This window comes from Nesoenas mayeri, assembly GCF_963082525.1.
Source record: "Nesoenas mayeri genome assembly, chromosome: 2".
Classification (NCBI taxonomy): domain Eukaryota; kingdom Metazoa; phylum Chordata; class Aves; order Columbiformes; family Columbidae; genus Nesoenas; species Nesoenas mayeri.
In genome coordinates, this window is record NC_137543.1 from 55,026,860 (window position 1) to 55,049,387 (window position 22,528).

Genomic DNA, 22,528 nt, shown 5'->3' on the forward strand with positions numbered 1-22,528 from the left:
CCTCTGTGGGCTGGCTAAAATCTCAGCTATGTAGTAAGAGAGATGAGTAAGAACAGTGGACAAAAGAAGGAAAAAATACTTAAACTGAAAGGAATATTTTATGGCTTGTTACAGTTAGAATTACATTTGTATTTCCCTTCAGTTGCAGGCAACCTAGCTCTAGCATAATGGCTTTATTACTTTTTAAATTCTGGTTGTCAAATTTTGTCTTAAGTCATTGGCTTCCAAAGCAGTAATGTAGGACATGTTGATTCTTTAACAGTTTGCTCTTAAGTTGAAGCTTTTTTATTTTTGCTTTAACCTAAGCTACTGTATTATTGTAATATTATAAAATTAAAATTATTATAATTATAATTCAAATACTTCTAAAAAATAGTAAGAGGGAAGGATCTTTGTGGAATGAGCAGTTACCCATTAAATTATGAGCAATGGTTTCTTGGTAACATCTTAAGATAATATTTTCATACTGGATTGATATGTAGACAAACTGTACACATTTTGTAATAATTAGATAAACAATCTTGATTTTATTGTTTTCCTGTGTGTCCTTCTTATTGGTAGAATTTATTTTCTGAATTGAACCTGACAGCAGGGGCCTCCAGAAAGGCTCACTAGTTTCAATTTCACAGCATTGATACAATAACATCAAGGAAGGTATATGTCTCTTGATGTATATGTTCCCAAACTCCTACCTGGTTTGATATCTTCCTAGTTAAATTTTCGGTGGGCATCCTTTATTACAATTGTATGGTGAGTAATTCCAAGCACTTACTGAAAGTTGATAATGCAGGGAATTAATTTTCTTTATTAAAGCAGTGAGTCTAGGATCAACTGTGAAGAACAAACCTAGTTGAGAGGAGGAGGGAAAAGAATGGTTTCTGCTAGGAAGTTTGCCTAAGTGGAATTTTTTAGTGTGACCTGATGTTTGGAGGTGAGGCACTTTTTTTCCTACCTAATGCTAGGACTCACTTTTTTTATAGGAGCAGACTATGTTGTGTTGTTCCTTCTGTTAAGTGCTGGTAATGCTAACCGCTTGCTTAAGATTTGCAAGATCTCATGCTAATCGTCCATGGGCAACTTCACTCTGTTTCGTTCATTATGCAAAATCCATATACCTTAGATTGAAAAGACTGTGGTTTTGTATGAGGTTCTAGTTAAACGTGATTTTCTGAAGCTGGCGTCCCTAAATGTGCCTGCAGGGCAGGAGACGCTTCTCTAGTTGTATGGGACAGTAGACTTTGAAGATTTAATGTCTCATATCACTTTGATACAAGAGGGTTTTAAGAACTGATGTGCTTTGCAGCTGTAGCTGTCTAAAACTGTATCTGTGGGAACTACCCAAAATCATATCCAGATGGACATGAGGAAAATGGATTTGTCTGTCTTTTGACAGGTGACTTCTAATAGTGTTTTATGGCTTCTGAGTTTAAATACATGTGCAGATACAACTTTTCTTTTTAATCTTGGTTGTGTCAATGTTTGGATTAAATCAAGGTACCCTTCATTTTTATTGTTGGTAATAAATGTTAGTGTTTAAATGGTTAATGAAAAACTGGCTCCTGCATTGCACATCACAAAAGGATTTTGCAGGAAGTGGTAAAGAGGATTACAAGGTTTCAAAAGAGATACCACAAAAGACATTGAAAAAATAAGGAAGGGGTAACCTGGAAATAAGCATTTTGCCTGTAATGACCCCTCCAATTAAGTAGCAAAAAAGGTTCATCTGAGATGTCTCTAAGCAGGTAAAGTAATTGAGACTCTTGCTCCCTCCTGATAGTGATCTTTGCATCTCTGGCAGATAACTAGTAAGATCTAGTGCACTGCTGCAGCAGATGAGATCGAATACTTGAATTGTGATCAAAAGCTTCATGTACCTCAGGACTTGTCAAGATACTATCTTCCTTCAGTCGTAACCTTTCATTCCAGATTTATGCTAGGATCGATTTTACTGTGCTTTGACTCTTTTCCCAGGGGAAACAAACCTCTCGTTGAACTCTACATACTCTGAACTGTGATGCTAGCGTAAAAAGGGAAGCAAAGTGCCGTGTAGATTAGGTTTTTCTTTTTGTTTGGATCTCACAAGTCGCAGGTGTGTTTTGTGGAAGTCTGCAGAGATCTGAAACCTGCTGTTATGGAAAGCTCATCCTGCTGTATTTGGTGGCACTTCTGCTATTGAGCTAAGACTGGGAGATATATATATACACATATATAAAACTCTCAGTTCTGCCTAGCAAAAAAAAAAAAAGCAGTTTTAATTTTCTGAATATTCCCAGGCTGTTTAAAGAAGAGTTTAGGGAGTTTTGTGTAACTTACTGTTTCACTCTTCTGCAGGTATGTGCAATCCCCGCAATTACAGCGACACCCCTCCAACATCCAAGAGCACCGTTGAGGAGTTGCATGAACCAATTCCTTCACTTTTCCGGGCGCTGACAGAAGGGGATACTCAGCTGAACTGGAATATTGTTTCCTTCCCTGTGGCAGAAGAACTGTCACACCACGAGAACCTCGTTTCCTTTTTAGAAACAGTGAACCAGCCACAGCATCAAAATGTCTCTGTTCCAAGCAACAATGTCCACACATCTTACTCGAATGACAAAGGTAATGAGTGTAGTGTCTAAATTCCTAGTGTTTCCTCTTATCTCTTCCAGGAGCCTTCTCAGTGTGTCTTCTATGCTTGTCTGTGCTCTCTTCTTCTTTTCCCATAAAAAAGCTTGAAAAGTTCAGTCTAATTTTGAGCAAGACCTAACAAAAGGAGTGAGGCAAAAGTAGTGAGGAACTTGGAAGATGGTGTTAACATGTCTAATGGTCTTAGGAGACATTGAACCACAGGCGTTTGTTATCTCTATAATTCCTCCTGTGGCATGAGGTAGTTTGTTCACGATATTTCATGTGCACTGGCATGGGATGTTCTTTGACTGTGAGGCGGTTACCTATATCTAGGAGACAGGACAAACCAAAAACTGGATCCAAATCATGTATCTTTGCAGGGGCAAGCAACTAAAATGCTTGGCTTCAGAGGTCTGAGAAAGCCGTGTGCTATAAACCATTGCATCTGAAGTAAATGTTTATTTTTTTCATCTGAGCTGACATAACTTGAGCTCTTTAGAAAGACAGTTTGTATGTTTAGTAAAACTGAGTAAGATTAACAAGATCGCTCTTTATGTTGACGAGGGATATGTGACAGACAATCTTAAAAACAAGCAATTTGGGGGGTTGTTAACTTACGACTCATTGCTCCTATTTTCTATCAACTTTTTTATATTCTCACATTTAGTTTAGAGCACAGACTTCAGAATATTGTTTGCTGGTGGCAGCGGGAAGATGAGAAGATTGAGGTAGTGGAAACAGTGGCATAAGAAAAATACTCTCTGCTTCTTTGTTTCCATCTTAAACCTGAAATACTTTTCGCTGCAAATCAATACATCAGACTTAAAAGAAGCTCATAAAGAGCTCCCTGCTTAACAGGGAAAAAATAACATCTGATTTATGAGCATAATTAATGCTTTGCTTCCTTCCGAACACACACACTTTAAGTATTAGTAACCCCATATATTGCTGTTGTAATGGCTCTTTTATCTTATCAATGAAAGATACCTTAATTGACGGACGTGCTGCTTTTCTATACCATGGTGAACCTTTGACCTAGTTACGTTTCTGAGTAGGACTGAGTAGGAGTTGGTTAAATAGGACCGTAATGGCAACTTTTCTAATTTCCTTTGGTCAAGGTACGTTAGAAAAATAAATTAATTCCAGAACTGGGAAACCAGATGGTCAGAAAGAATCTCATTCATGTCTTTGATGTTATTAAAATACTTGCTTGACATTATGAGAATGATGCAGAAAACCATGTTAAATGGCAAACCACAAAAAGCCCTGTGTGCAAGCACTACCGTATTTAAAGATATAAATTATAGTTGGAAAAAAAAATATTCTTGGAACAATTTTGAATATATCCCACTGTACTTAGGTGCAGTAACAGATGGCTGTTCCCTGACAGTCCTTTACTACCATACCAACAGGATGGGCTAATGATAGTTTTGGATTAAATGTGGAATTTGAATTGAATCTCAAGGGTGTGGAGGGGTTCTGAGTTTTAACAACATGGACAAATACATAACACTGCAATTTTTTCTTAGTCAAAAGTCTCCTTCGTTTCATTTACTGAGAATATATCAGAATATATCAGAATATATATATTAGGTTGAGAGACCTTTCAGTGGAATGATGGTAGTCCAAAAACAACAGTTATATTTAGAAATAGTTACGAAACACCACTGGTTTTTGGGCTTCAGTAGACACTTAGAGCAGAAATAAATGTCAGAGCTGTTCTTGTAATCACTGGCTATGCCTCCTCCGTCTTATTGATCAGTGAAGAACAGGGAAAGGTAGAAAATGGCTTTCAACATGCTATACTTTTAAGTATCTGAATATGTAAATCTCTTGAGGAGTCTCTCTTTGGTCACAATGTTAATAACTTTGTAGTGCTCTGCTTTTTCAGAAGTCATGTTAAATTTTGCTTATAAAAACATGGATGATTTGTGCATTGAGATCAGAAGAAGGTGGAAAGAAGAGTTGGCTGCTGGCCTGGGTCAATTGATGTTTATTATGGTGGAAGCAAGGACAACTGAGGAATTGTACCTCTTGTGTTGGGTGTTGTGTGAGCCCCGTGCTGGCATTGGTTTTAATACTTTTTCGTGAGTTTGTTGGGGAAGCAGCAACCAAAAGGTGGAGTGGTAGGAGGTCAAAGGCTAAAGAGCTTTGTGAGCTTCGGCACAGAGAGGGAGCCCAGGAGGCTGCTGGAGTCTGATGCTTCTGCTCATGCAAAGATTGGTCACACAATCAAGTCACTGTGGTTACCCCTGTAACAGAAGGTGGGCCTGTGTGTGTGTGTGCTCAGTTGCAGTAAATAACCATAGCCTGTAGCGGAATAAGCTGAAGACCATCTCTTTACCCTTTCCTTCTCCCCAAACACGCTGCTAAGCTTACAGGCACATTTTGCAAGTGGAGACATCCTTTGGGTGACTCGCTGAGCAGTTGTCTTCAAGGCCGTGACATTCAGGGATTTGAAGGGATATCCCTGTGAGCAAGAACATGGATGCTTTATGTTTTCTTTACAGTGCTGTGCCTCCTCCATTTTGAAGTTCTTCTGTGACTCCTTGCATGCTTCACTCCAACATGGTGTTCTGGCAGCAGCCTACTGCATTGCCTGTAAAGGGAGAGGAGCTAATGAGAGGTAGATTTTGATAAGGGGACAGTAGTCTGTGCTGTCTTCTGGAATACATCCCAAAATGCATAGAGGCACTGCCTACAAATACCCCTTGTCACGTAACAACAGCTCTCATTTTAATTTTAATGCGTGTTCATGCAGGGATTGCTGTTAAGCTGGTCCAGGGTGCTGGACTTGCCCTATACAGTTCTGGGTGGGTGCCAAGAAAAGCAGCCCCAGCCACGGGAACCCCCGAGCTTTGTGCATAGAGCAGCATGAAGCCCCTGGCCCCGGGAGGGCACCCGTGGATCCGGGAGGAGGTGGGGTGCGGTGGGATATAAAGCATTCCTTTCTCGCCCCAGCTGGCCGCAAGCCCAGCCGCCAGACCTTGAACTTCCTCGTTATTATCTTAATGAGTGTCTTCCCTTTCCTCCTGTGGATTGACTTGTAACGTTTTAGCTGCCAAAGCATGCATGCGCTGCTGGAGCTGCTGCCGTCCTTTGTATCAGTAGTTTCTGGCATTTGAGGCGCTGTTTCAGAGAGGATTGTGATGATTATTAATCTAGAGCTACATTTATACTTCATTCTTTTTTGCTTTACTTTTAGCCGATACCCTCAGAGCTCTCTGAACTGTGAGTTCAGATGTTTAAATAAGCTTAATTGTTTCAGATGGTGACAGGATGTTGGCAAGAGAGAGAGGAACTAGATAATCTTTTGGCAGCTGATGAAACAAAATCTGTGTTGTAGTTCAGGGTTTCTGACTTACACTGCTTGGTGACATGGGGGGGATGGCGTCCACTCTGTGCTTCTGTTCCCCTTGTAGAACCAGCCAGATAGGGGAGAGCTAGAAATCCCATAAAGTGGCATCTTCCTCTGTAGGTACACTAGGATTTGTTAAATGTTTCTTTTTATAAGTTCTGACTGGTGTAAAATGTTGTGGCTGGTGGATAGAGTTACTTTTTTAAAGTACTTTTAGAGCTACTGATAAACAGACCAGCAGACAACTGAACTTACATAGCACCTTTCACTTTACTTTTAGAGCTACTGATAAACAGACCAGCGGACAACTGAACTTACGTAGCACCTTTAACTTCAAATGTAGCATATGGGGAATTGTTATTAACTGGGAAAGTTTTTTCATCTTGTAGATAGGCATTTTTCCTTAACTTACGAGAACTGAATTGTTTTCTCTGAGTTGCTAAATTCCTCTGTAGTGCACCAACACAGATCTCAGTTGCAGCACAGACAGTATCATAGCAAAGCCTGATAGAAACATGAGCCCACTTCTTATGGTCATTTTGAATTTAGTCTTGATTGTTGTTTCTCCTACACAACCTTTGTTGAGTATGAATTGAGGGAAAAAAGCAGTGAGAAACTCATGTTCTGGGAAAAAAAATAAAAGAATGCTGCTGCATCTTCTTCTTCCCTGCACCCATAGCCTGTAGTCCTTACTATGTGAAAATGGGCAAAATGCAAGTGAAAGAGCTGTTACTGCACTAAGTAACATCCTTTTTATGTACACTGAGGGTGCCAAGTGATGACAGTGTAATTAGGTTTGTGAAACAATTTAAATACTCTCCTGGATCCCAGCTGAGCCTGTAGGTATGTATTTTTTTTTTCCCCTGTGTAACTGTTTCTGCAGCCTAGAAAACGGGATTTAATGCTTCAGGCGAGGAACGTTCCTCCTTTTAGTAATTCATCCTCTATAGGGGCACAGAGACTCTGCTGAGGAAGGGACCAGGAGTGTCCCATGACGAACAAAGCGCACCCTGGCCAGTCTGACTCCTTCAGACCTGGCCAGTCTCTGAGTCAGCAAGATTTCAGAAGTTGTTTGGTAGCATATACAGTGGAGCGTGTCCTCCAGCTGCTTAGGAGAGCTACTGGGAACCAGCCAGACCTACTGCTGGCTCCAGCCTGCTATGTGCAGTCTGTCCTCTCCCCTTCACAGCACTTTTGGACTGGTCCCTTAGGACCTAATTCACTTGGTTTGTGTGCAGGTGGGAATAAACCTTCTTCTCCACTCAGTCAAGATTAATGTCCTTGGTTGTTGCTGCCACTTTAATAAGGTTGAGGTCTGGCTTTGGTTCCAATTTTGGTCCTGGGAGAGTGGTCGAGTAACCAGTCTCTCCAGTCTTGCGGGCCTGATTGCTGTCATCTGGTTTTGCCAGGGTTATGGGCCTGGTGCTGCTTGTCCTCTGGCCTCTTTCCCCAAGAGAGACATCTTCAGTCTCTCATTTCAGTGTTACTGATCTTTACATCCTAGAAATCACACACTTTTTTCCACAAGAGGTTCAAGCAGGCATTACCTGATGATCTGGGCTTCTCTAGGACTTCTGAACTGGTACTGGCACAGATGAGGCTGACATGAAGGTGAACACAGATGTCTCCAAACACAGAGGGTCATTCTCTGGTGCGAAGACAGCCTGCAAGTGCTGGGAACAGCTAACCCACCTCAGAGTGTGCACAATTCTCCTGATGAGCTTTCTTGACCTACTGTAGGCTTTCCTTTGCATGTTGCGAGTGATCAACATGATAGCAGTGAGCACTTCTGGCTACCCTTTGGAGAGGACTCTGGTTTCTTTAGAGTTGTTCCACTACTATCTAGAGAGAGCCATGAGTGATTTTGCCTTCTCAAGCTGATCGAGAGACTAGAACAGTGAGGTGGAGATGGCATCTCAAAAGCTGATTTTGCAGCAAGAAGTCTTTCTGGATTAGCCAGGATTGCCTGTTTTGGGGTAGAGGCTGTATACCTCCAGCTGACACCTTCTAAGACTGACCCTTCTTATGATATTTAAGGTCAAACTTGAGAAGAAAACTACTGAAAAAGTATCAGAGGAGTGAACTGTGATTAAGCAAGAGGGTATAAAGATACTTCTTAGAGAGGCATCTGTAAGGTTCCTGTGCTTGCACATCAGCACTGGACTGCATGACTGATAGGACACTGGTGCTTCAATGTCATGATGAAGACTGCTTGGAGACCCACCTCTACTTTCTCACACTTTACACTTCCACTCAAAACCTCTTATGAGGAGTGAGGGGAACAGGTACCTGGGAATGCCTGGGCCTCCTGGGAATGGAAGCTGTGTGCTCCTTCTTGGCACCCAGGCAAACTTAGTATTTTGTTGCTGGTAATGAAGTGTTGTCGAGTCCTTGTGCATCCTCCATAACAAGATGGAGCTGCTGCACAGCACCTGGGTAGATTCTTGCCTATGAGGCTGTGGTGGCTACATCTCCCTACCACTTTTCAGCTTTGGCTGAGTGCTTCAGGTATATACTTGGCTGCTCACTCTGCTTGTGCTACCATAGCACACACTTCTGTTTTGGTCTGTTCCTCTCCCCTCTGTGAATCAAGTATCATTACTGAAGCTGTAGATACGTTGGTTGGTTTCAGGCAGTGGTTTTGTTCTCTGAGAACTCTTCCTCTGGTTGCTGTGCCTCAGCCTTATTATAAAGGGTCATAGAAATAAAAGGGTCAAGAATGAGACAGGACTTACACAGCCACAGTGTATTTTGTTGACATTACCAGTGGTCCTTCAGGTACTCCAAGGTTTCTTGGACAACTTGCAGCTTTACTCACAGCACAGCTTTCCTGGGAGCAGAAAACTTGCTTCCGTTGTGGGTCTGCACTATATCCCCAAGATCCTTATTGCCTGTTGCACTGTATATGGTGTCTGCAAGAAGTGTGTGTCAGTTAGAGCCTGAACAAGGCAGTTAATACTCTCCTGCTTTCAGTGGGCTGGCAGCAGGTCCTGTGACCCTCTTGTAGCTGTTTAGGTCATAGTAAAATGGTTTGACAGTGATCAGGGTTCTCTCATAGATGTTTTGACAAATGATAATTCTTAAAAGGGTAGTCAAGGAGGATGATGCATCCTCAGAAAAGCTGGTGGATACACTGTGCTCTCCTCTACATTGTACTGTCCCTTGCCAACTGTGTTGGTTCTGGGGAAACTGAATAGATCTGATGGCTTGTGGGGTGATGCAGACCCTGTTGGCCTCAACTCACCTTTGGACCTAACCTTAGTAGCTTGCCTTGAGAGATGAATACTACTGAGGTTGCTGCGCTGTTGGGCACCAATATTTTGAAGGGGAGGTTCTGGTACATTTCAGCCTTCCAAGATGTACTCACAGGTAAGAGACTGAATAAACACTATAGTGAACAGCTACACTGCTCCAAGAGTCCTTCAGTTACTCACCCTTCGCCATATCTCCATAATAATTAAAAAAAAAAAAACCCACTGTCTTGATTTACCATTTACATTTGGAGTATGTTTTTCTAATCCATATTGGAAAGTAGATCACTATGTTTCTCTTGGATCCACAGACCATAAACAGTAATGGGGTAGAAAGACATCTCCTGCTCACGAGTCTGTCTGATATGTGCAAGTGGAACATTTATGTTTGCAGACAGCTTTTGGTTGTGCTTTAAACCAAAGTATGCCAAGTTAGATTTGGGTAAATGTGATGTAAACAGGATCCTTTGGAGGATGAAACAAGTTACAGTGTAATCACCTGGTCAGCACAGAAGAAAGGTGGTAGAATCTGTCAGAGTGGAGAATTGGAAGTAGACTGGGGAGGGATGTTTTTGTTTCATAGTTGTGGTGAATGCCTCAGCTCCAGTGTGAGGTTGCAACACTAAACTTCATGGCATTTCAAGTAACTGCATGGATATTAGAGGAATTAAGTCGATGCTTAGGCAGGAGTTTCTTAATCTTAGTAGTAGAGCTGGCATTGTTGCTATAAAAAGAAGAAAAAAGTGTGCAGTTTCAGGTTGAGAAAAGTGCAATTCTCTAGCTCCATGATTTAATGCAGTTTAAGAATATTGTTGAGTTATAGGGGAGAATGTTTACACTTAAGTGGGTTTTGTTGGTTTTTAAACAACTTCTCTAAAACTGAACTTTTAAATGATAGCATATACTTACTGCTGGCAACTGTGAAAGTGGTATCTTGGTGATAAAGATATTACATTCAGAGGACACATGCTTGCTTTTTATTTTGGCACAGCCCATCTTTATACTTTAAAAGGTATCCCTCATAACTGTGGGACACAGAAGAATCCCAACAAAAACATTCTTGCCTATGACTTTATGTAGAAATAAATTAATCCTGAGGCAGAGCAGACAGCAGGTTGAGTTGTAGACACTGAAATCTTGAAGTTGGTAGACTGCACCTTGGGTCTCTCTCTCTCTTCCCTCTGCTTTCACTATCATCTCTTTTTTTCTTTACGCCTCATTGTCATGACTATTTGCAATCCTACTTCAAAAGCTGCACATTTAATGAATTTTTAACTAACCTTTAACAATATTTTAAGACCCTTTAAACCAATTTTTTTCCCCCTCTCGGTTTAGAACACATGTGTACTGTGGTGTATTTTGACGACTGCATGTCAATACATCAGTGCAAGATCTCTTGCGAGTCCATGGGAGCATCCAAATACCGATGGTTTCACAACGCCTGCTGTGAGTGTATTGGGCCAGAATGCATTGACTATGGCAGTAAAACTGTAAAATGTATGAACTGCATGTTCTGAAGCAGAAAAATTGTAGTGTAGCAATACTGAGGCCAAAGTAATCTCTCTCGGTTAAAGAGACAGGGATTGCAAATACTATGTTTTGGTGGAGTGCCTACTGGTTGCAATTAAATGTACCTAGTTGAAAAAAAAGATGTATAAAATCTGAAAACTTTTTTTTTTCCTTTATTTTTTAAAATTCATGTAAGCAAGGCTAACTAGTAGAAGTTTCATCACTATGTCTTAAATTTATTTTTCTTTATTTCTGCTCAAATGGTACAGCCATGCTCATCCTTGCTGTTCTGATTGTTTTCCTTTGATTTGAACGTATTGACTATACTGGTTTTTGGAATGTAGTACTATATCTTGTAGTTTAGAGTAGGGAAACCTTAAGAATATGGTAATGAAATTCCCATCATTTAAGTTCAACAAATAATTAAATGGCTGCTAGGGCAGTGAGAGGTGGTTGCTCTTTGAGGGGATGAGTTTTTTGCTTTTGCTTTCTGGTTTTGTTTTTTGTCTTTATTACCTTCCAGTTTTTGAGCTTAGCCTTCTATTGTGAAAATGGTATTTGGGGAAAAAGAAAAATTCATGCTTTCTCTTCAAGTTCAACACATGGGCTGTCATGGATAAAATCCTAACTTCTTAGAAGGGCTGCCCAACAAAACACTATGAATGGGACACTTTTCTTCCAAGTTTCATTTGCTCTGCTCTCATAAGTACATTGGAGCCTGTGTTGTGTAATTTATATATCTTAAAAATGTATATCTTTTCAGTCTTCTCTTGGGCACCAAAATAAAGCTGTTAAGTGCAGTTGCATGTCCCTCTCAGGGTCGCTTAGTCCCTGAACATTCAGTCCAGTAAAGTAAACATGAGAGGTTTTTATGGATTTACTGACTAAATGAATAAAGAAAATGAAATGACATGAACTAGCAGGTGGTACACAGTTACCAGTTGAGCAGTTGGCACTAAGACTGTTGCCATTTAGTAGTTTGCCATTAATATTTATTCTGAAATATAATTTTCTTTTTTCTCTCATGAAATGTTGTCACTGGAGAAGGGAAGATGTGTCCACAAAGGCAAAATTAGGATGTTCTGAGTTTAGAACACTGTCCGTTTCTGTAAGGGTTTTAATATGTTGACAGTTACTATGACCCAGTTAGGTCTCCATTGATAATGGTACTAAGTACAAGAATAAAGTGTATGAGTAGGTAACAACCAGCTTTTGGTATTTATATTCATGTGGGTTTTAACTCCTTGAAATTTTTTTAATGCATATATACATATGCACACACAGAAAAAGACTATTTGACTATTCATGTTTCTCTCACTAACTTTAGTCTAGAGGGATTAAACTGTTTTCTAGTCACACCTGTCTATCTGTACCATGTACAAACGAAAGCAGTCATTTTAAATTTATTTTGTTGAAATGTTTGCCTGAATGTTTTTTCATATTTTTCTCATGATACAGTTCTTTCAATAAGATGAAATATAATAATAAAAAAAAATCTGCTCTTGTGAATAATGTTAGTTTTTTCAGTCTCTTTTTCAGCTGTAAAGAAGTACTTGAAAGATGAATGTTTATTGTTTTGAGCTAGTGGAAAATGGAATACCTTCATGCTTTAAACTTACAATTAAGTGATAAAAATCATAGACATGAATAGAAAAACTTATATCATCACGAAGGAGTCATTCTTCCTGTATTTGACAATTCACATTATCTTTTTTTTTTCTGCTTGAGTTTCTTAAAATGAATGGAGAGGAAGAATACGTTAGAGTTGGTTGTGCCTGCTTTTGGCTGGAGGGTGATGCATCATCATTCTTGACCAAGACAGGAGACGTACAGTGAGCATGGCTACAGGTCATGAGCATCCTTCAGATTCGTGTTAAATTATTGCAAACGTTACATTAGTTCAGAATCTTCTTGGAGGAAAAAAACCAAAGGGCTGATGTTTCTGGTCAGGCACCTGCTGCCCCATGGATCTGTGACACTGTGACATTTACATCATCAGAATTTTCCTGTCAGGTCAAGTCCAGGGAACAGCAAGGGTGGGGAGCAGGAGGGACTGGGGGGAACTTGCCTCACAGGTGTCTGGGGAAAGACTGTGGGGAACAGCACAAACATGTAAATATGGTTGTCTGTGTCATGGCCTGAGAGCCAGCAGTGAGGATCCACGTTTTCTGGGGCTTGCCTTATTTTCTGTAATTCCAAATGCTGTCTGGAGCTTGCTGTAAGCCTTGTGTATATGCAAATGTCGTACAGCAACAGCCAGTGTATTTTATTACAATGAGTGTTTTAAGAAGTATTTTAATAAAAAGACATTACTGGTTTATGTGTTTGTTTTGTCATTATTTTCTCAGGGCAAATGTTACCAGGAAGCATAGTATAGAAGTTACTGATCTAGACAGATGGAATACAGAGAATTATTAAATCTTCAGCATTTTTTTCCAGAACTAAAATTGTAGTTGCCTTTCAATTTTTTTCTTTACAAAAATGAATAAAATATAATTTTATCAATACTAAAAATGTTCTTTCAGACAGAAATCTAATCGATTTGGAAGGTTGCTTATTTAGTCTTACTCTATTTTGCAAGAAAAAAATAATGTATTTTAAAGGCTCTTATTTCACTTAGGTCTAGAGACCAGCAAACCATCCCCCACCTAAGTGCTTTAGAATACTTAAGACATGCTTTAAAAACTTTATTGGATAGGAATTTTCTCCAAGTAAAGCATCAGCCAGTTTTATCACTGTCCTTTGGGACAGAATTGTAAATCACTGGTTTTAAAGGGAAGAAAAAAGGGAATGCATATAATAAAGAATAATACAAATCCTTAGTCTCTTGGGATTCTGACTGAGAAGGGGTTGAAGGCCTTTTGTTATTCTTTGTCTGAAAGCAGAGAAGGTTTTTGTTGAGGTGTTTTGTTTTAGGGGTTGGGGTTTTTTGGTGTTTGTTTTGTTTCTCCCCACAGGCACTTCTTGTTCCTTCATTTCAGCAGCACTGACACTGAGAGTGCACAGAGAGTGAGTACAATGGCCATAATGGGACGTTGCTTTCCTGTCATTCCCTAGGGTTCCTGGCTTTCTTTTAGTACACTTAATGGATTCCACATATAGTACTTAAAAATGAATATAAGAACACTTGCTTGTTTCTCTAATAATATCTATGGTCTCTCCAGTATCCATCCCAAAATTATGGCTGATTTGATACCTGGCTCCCAAGCCACTTATCCTGCTGGCTGGCCGCTCTGGCTTGATGTTTGCTGGTGATGACTCACTGACACACAGACCCAACACAGACATGCTCTGGTCTCTCCAGCCATGGGCACCTAAGACCTGCAGGCCCCTGTGACTTGTGGTCCCTTCTCCATTGATTGGCACTTAACATCTCCATGCACCCAGCACAGAGAGCCCCTCACCCCGGAGTAGACTTTAATAAGAAGACAGGACAGACCTTGTGATAGGAGGTACCTGCAGGGCATGGCCAGACAAGTACTGACCTGCCACCTGTTTGCAGCTGACCAGCCCCATCTGGCTTCTTAACCCTCTTTTTTTCTCCATCTTTGTTCCTCCCCAAAAACCCCTCATCCCTCCCTTTCCCTGCCTTTGGTCTCTCTGGTACAAATACTGTAGTAAATCTTGAGCCATCCCAAAATGCTCTTCCCCTTCGTCCCAGGAGCCCCATACTCCTGTAGGCAGTAACCCCACCTTTTCAGGTGCTCTGGAGAGCTTCTCCTGTAACTCAGGGTGATGGGTGTCACCCCTGCCCCGTGGGCTTATGGCAGTCATGGGGCCCCGTCAGGGGCTTGTTTCTCTCAGTACCATATCGGGGCTACCCAGCTTGCCATTGTGCTGCTGTGCTCCTTCGTGCTAATGGAGAGGGGTGTTGATAATGTAATTAAGCATTTTGCTGACCATGATGTCTGTTGGGTTTTGCAAAAGAAACACTTGTAGCAAGATTAGCTGTGCACTGTTGGCATGACATGTCCCCAAGCAGTGCATTGTTAAAGTTTGTGATGCTCACACAAGAGAACAGATACACAAGATGTCATAAGGAACAAAGCAGATGCCTTTCAAACAAATCTAAGATGAAAGGCTGCCAGACACCACATTTTTATTATTGTCTTCGTTGCTTAAGTATTTCTCAATCTTCTTCTTATTGCAAAGATCTGGGAATGATATGACTCCACAGTGCTCATGGGAGGTGCATAGGCAGAGTTCAGTGTTGTATAGCTCTTCCAGCTCTTTTTCTCCTGTTGTGTGGTGATGCTTATGAATAACTGATAGTTTTTTCCCAAAGACATCAATCAGTTTCTTCTAGATTTTCCATTGTATAATGCATTCAGGCTCCCACTGTTTTGCATGTGTTTCCGTATGTGATCAGTGTCTTTCATAAGCCACACTTCTTTATGACCGTTGTGTATTCCCTTATTGCTAATGAGAATTCTGTGTCTAAAACTACCCCAAAATAGTACAACCCATGTAGACTCCCTTCTCTCCAAGACAAACTTGACACCAAAACTGGCTCTCTTGAAGTAGTAGTGTAACTGAGAGGGAATGGGAAGGTATCATTCATTTATTGAACACAGCTCTGCCTTTTCGCCTTTTCTTCTGACAAAATACTTTCTAAAGCTCCCCCTCCATTATTATTTTATTACATTTATGAGGCTCAGGTACATCAGAAAGACTGAATTTTGAAACAGAGAGCTCGCCACTGCAGAGACATTGCTTGGCTTTGTCCTTACAGCAGTAAGAATTTACAGAGTGAATGTGGGGCATGGAGGGCGAAAGAAAGTGCTCCAGCCTCTGTAAATCGGTCTCAGGCCACAATGAGTTTTGCAAGTCAGAAGTCATCCAAATGTGTTTCTCCTGGCAGTAAATTTGTATAGTCAGCACTGCACACAATTGCTTGTTTGTCTTCAAAAAATGGGAGAAGATTCATTCTGGGTTCATTAGCTGATGGGCCCATTGTGTGTGAACTTGTGTTGGCGACAGCCTCTGCTAATACTTATTCTTCAGAGTGGAGAGCCTCTGGTGACTGTCACTTCAAGTGGAGATCCTCACAGGCAATCATCTCAAATTACTATGGGATGTTACTGAAGTAACTACTCTCTCCTCTTTTGCCAGAAGTAACACAGCCTTTGTATAACAAAAAATAACCAAACACAAGCTACGATCTTAAATTAAATAAACCAGTAAGCCCTTGCTGTTAAACTGTTTCTTTCTGGAGGGGAGGAGGTAAACTGGAAGTTGTGTGGTTATGTAATATGTTGTGGAGACAATATCTCTGTGCTCCAACACTAATCAGAGTGTTTACAGCCACCCCCTTTGTATTTTCTACTGAATAGCACAAATTCCTGTGGGGGACCTTTTGCATTACCACAGGAGGTTGCACAAAGAGACCTTTTGACAAGGACTAAGCAGCATTGAATCTCAAGTGAATAAATGAAGCAGGTGGCACGCTGCCACAGTATTAATGTGTCCAGTAGCCCAGGGATTATATTTGAGGCTGTGGGAATGGATCAGTCTGCTTCTTACTGAAACAAATTCCCTTGTTGATGAAGAATCCTGAGAAGGATTCAAATTATGCAGGTGCTTAACAGAACAGAAACTTGCATTGTAAGAGACAAAGAACACAAAATTCCTTTTAACATCTCTGTAAACAGGATGCGTGTTGAGATAGAGATGTGTTTCTTGGCACAGGTGCCTGAAGTCGCATCCAGAGCATTTCTCCATTTTCTTGTATTCCAGAGTGGTAAATGGGTAATGGATTCAAGGTCAAATTCGTTATGCAGGATGAAGCCAAAGTCGATGTCTGCTCCTTTGTGAGCTGCAAACGTAGAAGTCAGTAGCAACACGTTATTGGGAAAGCAGGGCAGATGCAAAGGCCTAGAGAGCTGCCTCAGCTCTTGCATTAATGGCTTTTGATGTTTGCTGACTTCCCACCGCTGCAAATTGTATCTCCCAACGGGCTTAGCCGTTCACCGCTTTAATTAATCTTAACGCTTACATTTCCTTGTAAATCCGCCCAGAAGAGCAATCGGGACGCTGCCCGTCAGCGGCTTCGGGAAACTTTGCGAAGTTATTTTACCAGTTTGTCCCCGCCGGGAGGTCACTCACTGGAGCAGGGGGGACGCGGGGCGCCATACGCCGGAGTCCCCTCAGGCAAACCTCGCTGCCCGCAGCCAGGCCCAGTTCTCCTCACGCCCGGCCTCCGGCTACTGGAACCCGCCACCCCTACCCCAGGCCTGGGGGCTTCAGCATCGGGGGGCGAAGGAACAAGGGACCAACGGCTGCGACCACCAGCTCCGGCGCTCGTGGCTGGGAGTTGTAGTCCGGCCGCGGAGGCCGGCCAGCTGCGGCTGCCGGGGGACGTTCCCAAGGGAACTACAGTGCCCGTCATGCCCTGCGAGCGGGAACGGTCTCCCCAACCGTCACGGTACTGCGCTTGCGCAGCGCGCAACTCGGGGAGGGGGGAATGTCCGTCGGCGCCTGCGCGCCTCCCGCCCTACCAGGCCGCTCCCCCCCAGCCCTCGGCCGCCTCGAGCCGCGGAGCGAGGCGGCGGCGCCTGCGCAGTGGGCAGCTCGCGCGGCTCCCCGGCCGTCCCTCCTCGCGAAGCCGGGCGGCGGAATGGGGCGCGAGGCGGGGCCCCGCGCGTGAGGCCGAGGCGGGGCCGCTGCGACGGCGAGCGGGGCGCCGGCGGTGAGTGACCGCGGGACGGGCGCCCCGGGCCGGCCCCGCGCAGGGCCGCAGGAGCCGCTTCCGGGCTGGCGGCGGGGGAGGGGAGGGGAAGGGTGGGATAACGGTCGAGCGGAGAGTCACCCCAGCTCCCCCCAGGCGCGGCTGCCGGGTGGGGGAGGGGCCGGCCCGGGCCGCCCGGAGCCTGGGGGAGGGGCCTGGGGGACCCGCCCCGCTTTCCCCCTCACCCGGCCCGGGGCTGCTGGCGGTGCCGGTTCGGCGGGCCTGGAGCGCTGCCCTTCCCACCGGGGGTCAGCCCCCTCCGGCAGCGGGGTGGCCCGGCTCGGCTCGGCCTGCCTGCTTCGGCGGGGATACCGGGCTGTGCGTCCCAGCGGTGGGTTTTCCGTTGGGCTGCTCGGCAGGGGCACCCGGCCCGTGTGCTTCACTTGTTGGCCTGGTTGTCCCTCCTGTCCTCAGGGGGGTGGGCTGCTTGTGCACCCTCTTTGCTTAAGCGTTTATGCGCTTTGAGCCATGTAGGGTTCATCGTAACTCAGGCTCCCGTTAGAGGTGTGCTGGGCTATGCGCTGTCTTTCTGTGGCTTTTTTTTTGTGAAGGGGAGATCAGGTTTTTTTTAATTCATTTACCTTCGCCTAGAGGACACACCTTTAAAAACCAGAAAACTTCTACCATTATTGTCATTCTTCAGCGTCTAGTATGTTTAACAAGTTCTAAGGATGCGGTGTTTTCCACCTAATAATGTTGTTAGCGTGTTACCATATGTCATGTGTCGATGTGTGATGTATGAGTAAATAAGCAGATCTTATTTTAAGTGCTTATATGCGTTAAAACAAACCACAAAGAAAATGTGATGCACCCAGAGAATCTGAAAGTATCTGTTGGTGAGAATGGTATGGTTTGGATTTCCACCCCTCCTGTCCTGGTGCCATTGACATTAATGGTCATCCTTTATGAGGAATAATAATAAAACCTAATAGGCTAAGACCTTTTTACCAGTTGCATAAATCAGATGGATTTGTGTGTGTTGTTTGTTCCAGCATGGCCAAACAGCCATAATTGCATTCTTATACCTATTTCTCACCTGAAAAGCACTTGAAGTGCTTGCCATGTGTCTTCACATTGCTATACTGAACCCATTCATGGATGATGTTAAGGCTCTGTTGGATGCAATGCAGTATTATAATGCATGTGAATTTATTAGCAAGCTTAAAGAGAAATGGGAGAGAGATCCTTAGATTTGGGTTTTGATGTCATTTGAGGTGTTGCGTACGGCTGCTAATGAATGATGCTGTACAGCTTCTTCCATTCGTTTTAGTACAGTCCCTAGATATTACAGTACAGTTAGGCAGTCAGTGTGACACATACTCTTGAGGGGCTCTTTTAAATGGAGAAATAAAATAGAATTTTAAAAAGCTCACAAGCGGTTGTGGTTTTGACTTTTTACTACTTTTAAGTGTTTGACTAAACTCCCTGCTGTAATGTTCCAGGTAGCGAGGTCAAAAATAGGATGTTTATTATGGAGGAGCAGGGAAGTTTACGTTCCATGTTCTAAGGTTCTCATTTCTAACACTGAGAAATAAGTTGTGTTCTTTAGTCTTCCCACATCTGAAATAAACTATAGGGATAGCTGCCTGAAAATGTTAATATTTTAGGTGTATCTCTGTCATTACTTTGTCTTAGTTAAAGTGTATTCAGGGGTGGGAGGGCAATTTTGTGGTTTGTTTGTTTGTTTCACAAAAGTAAGAATTTAACGGTAAAACCCCTGGTGTGCATGTAGTTATACAGGGAAGAAGTTTTTTTTGTAGGGTAGCTTATTTCCGTTTCTATATATGCATGTCTATACTGGAATATGTTGTCTTGGTATTGCAATAACTGCATTCTTGCTTCAGAACTGCATGGCTTAATTTTGTACATGTTGTTATAGCAAAACTGATGTGTGCATGTACTAGATCCAACACTCTGGGGTTTGGATCTCAGTTGTACCCTTTAGGCACTTCCCTGATACGTTTTTGCTTAATTTTCTTACAGAAAATATTCAAATAACACTCCTGTTTCTTACAAGCTGGTTTTAGATTAATGTGGAAGACGCTGCTGCTTAGCAATAAATACCAGCAAATGCAAATCTGCTTTCCTTCTGTAAAGCTTGGTGTCATGTAGCTGGCCTCAAAATGCCAAAATAGAGTATGACAGTTCTCTTCAGTTTATTGTATCTGTAGTATAATGCAAGCTTTCCTCTGAACTAATGCATCTTACTATTTTGAATCAGTGAATGGTTCATTACCCTTAAAACTAGTCATGGCTTTCTGTGTGCCTGCTTCAGATTTTCACCTAAAGAATTCATCAGCTCTTTCTACTTTTCACCTGAGCCTCATGACCATAGTTTTCAAATGGTTGCTAAAAATAAAATACGTTTGTGTATATATATATATATACACACATAAAATACGTGTGTATATACATATATATATATATATATATATATATATATATATATATATATATATATATATATATATAAAATGAGCCCCGAGCTGGGCTGGAAGTAGCCCAGGGGAGGCTTGTGCTTAGGCTGCATCTACAGACGTGGTGATGTTGAGAAGTGATTGCTGTCCAAATAACAGTTATGTCTTCTGCCTGCCACTGCCAAAACCAGAAAGGCAAGGATGCAGATTGATTTTAGGAAATGGAAGGGTACAACTACTTTCCTATCTGTACTTATCCTTCCCGTCCCAGCCATCCCTCGCCTTTTGGGCTTTACATCAGCAAATACAAACTTGGTCAAAGCTGTGAAGGTACAGTAGGGTGAAAGAGCCTTTGATGCTGGTGGCAGCCACAACCAGCCTTCATCTCTGAAGCTGAGTAACAGCAGGGATGCTGCACTCCCTGCTTCCCATTTCTCTGCAGGCTGCGGAAGTAAATGGGGGTGATTGCTTACTGGGACAGCTGCTGGGAGGTGGCATGGAGAGGGATGTATGGAATTGCATGAGTAAGGAGTGGTGATCCAGCCAGAATCACCCAGCTCAAATATTTCCCAAGAGATTATAGGTTATTTTGTCCTATTACTAGAAGATAGTGCACTAGGAAAAATTACTGTATTTAGGTTTCATCAATAAAGTGCTGTGACAGTTTTGAACTAGTAGGGAAGAATTTGTGAAAAAGATACATAGAAAGTACAGTTGCTTTGGTGGATAAAGTAATTTATTAAGAAGGTAAAAAGTAAAGCTAATACTAAGCAAAGTGTGTCTGGCTGAAAAGATTTGGGAAATTTAACTGAGGTTCTTAGGGTCATTTATTACTATTATTAGTGTATTGAAAATGCAGAAGGCATCTTTTTTTTCTTGTCTAATCTATGAATTCCAAGTATGCATAGGAGACTGAGATCTACCAATTTGAAAACATGAGATCACGATGTTTAAGAGCAATCAATTCACTGCCTATGAGTAGTATTTCCTTTGGTAAGTAAACAAGATGTATTTAAATAGTGAACGTGGTTTTGTATTTTTTCCTTGTGTAGCTTCTGTAATACTAAGTAAACGGAAGTGCAGATAATTAACATTTCCTGGTTTCTTCCAGTAGCAGTTTGGCATAACATCCTGACTAAAAAATAACAACTAATTGTTTAATAAACACAGAATTTTATAATAATAAATAAATTTTTTGAAAGTGCTCACCAGTTGCTAAAACAATAGTAATGTAAATCTGAATAAGTAGGGTAAGATGTTTAATAGCATGAATTAATGTGGTATGTAACCCAGATTAAAAAAATTAGTAGAAAAAGTGTGGTGTTTATTTTTAAATAATCAAATTTAGTATTGTTTCTATCTGCAGAATTAAATTACACGGTTGTTCTGACGTAATAGTAATTGAAGAGTGTGATTTAAGTTGCTTCATCCTTATCGGTCTGGCCTTAATTGTTAATAGTTTTTTATCTGTCCATTTGTTTTAAGTGCTGGGAAGATTTGTAGAAATGTAAACCTTAAGCAATCAATGCAACTATAAAATTTCTTCAAAAGAAGGTTTCTGATCCTTGATGCTACACATTGAATTATGGTATGACCTTGCAGACAATCCCTGGCTTGCTTCCGTCTGGGCTACTGTCTTTCCTTGAGGAAGCAGGGAATGGCTAAATGATTCTTGTCAGCTACAGCCCAACACGAAACACCGTGCTGGGGAACACCTTGCACAGGTGTGCAGAAATGCACTAGTTTGTCTTCCGGGGGATACACTTTTCATAGGAGTAGGTGCTGCCCTCTACTTCAGAGCAATTGAAAGGGTAGCTTTGCAACTTAACAGGAACAGGTTTCTCTTTTGCACACTGCCACCTTTATTTTTCTTGCTCACAAGGAACTGAACTTTTTTAGACTGGCTATTTTGGTCTCTGGAGGCACAGGAGGAAAGCAAGGGATGGGTGATGGCTGCTGGTGGCAGGTGGGAAGGGGCCAGATGGCTGCTGTAGAGGAAGAGTGAGTAGCAAGCGCTTGGTGGTACGGTTTGACATTCCAAATTGGAATGCAAGTTAGGACCAAACGGAAAATTATTTTAAGGAAAATAAATTTAGTTTCAGATTGGTTGTTTTGTACATTTGCTAACAGTGAATTAACTCTTCACTGGAGTTAACTCATATAGTTATGTATTGATAAAATGTATTTTTATTTCATTTTTGTCCTCTCTAGTATGAAAACTTCACATGCTGCTATGATCTAACTTAAGTTAGGACATGAAGTTTAGATCCTGTTTTACAGTTTCAGTAGGATACCTGGGCTTCTATATTACATGTAACTGGACTTTGTGCTAGAAGACAGACATCTGGCAGGAAGGAACTCTTGGGACTGAACATCGATCTCTGGTACCACCAGACCTTGAGCTGGATACATCGTTTTTAAAAACACAGTGTGCTGTGATAATACCATTAACCTGACACTTGTGGGAAAAGAGCTATTGCAGTGATAAAAATTGCAACTTCTCTTTTTCACAAGAAAGTAGTAAAAATTCTGCAAGGATGTCACTTCTCTTTAAAATTATACCTAACTTTTAAAAATAAAGTTACACCTAAGAGTGCAAAGCTATAATTTTAATGTTTGTTTTATTTTTTCTATAATAACTTGTGAAATTTAACTTTTA

At 41.8% G+C, this 22,528-nt stretch overlaps 2 protein-coding genes across 2 annotated transcripts in view; both read left to right on the top strand.

Moving 5' to 3' along the window:
- The window catches only part of TWSG1 (twisted gastrulation BMP signaling modulator 1), a gene marked incomplete at its 3' end in the record, with an annotated part of 20,517 nt that extends 9,784 nt beyond the window's left edge, over positions 1–10,733 (top strand). Inside the window, exons 3-4 of the mRNA XM_080339754.1 lie at positions 2,332–2,598; positions 10,552–10,733. Coding sequence (XP_080195880.1) covers positions 2,332–2,598; positions 10,552–10,733 — 449 coding nt within the window. The remainder of the gene's footprint in view (positions 1–2,331; positions 2,599–10,551) is intronic.
- Positions 10,734–17,187: 6,454 nt separating this feature from the next.
- Positions 17,188–22,528, top strand: part of RALBP1 (ralA binding protein 1) — a 33,724-nt gene continuing 28,383 nt past the window's right edge. The window contains exon 1 of the mRNA XM_080339634.1: positions 17,188–17,413. The gene's annotated coding sequence lies outside the window, so the exon portion shown is untranslated. The remainder of the gene's footprint in view (positions 17,414–22,528) is intronic.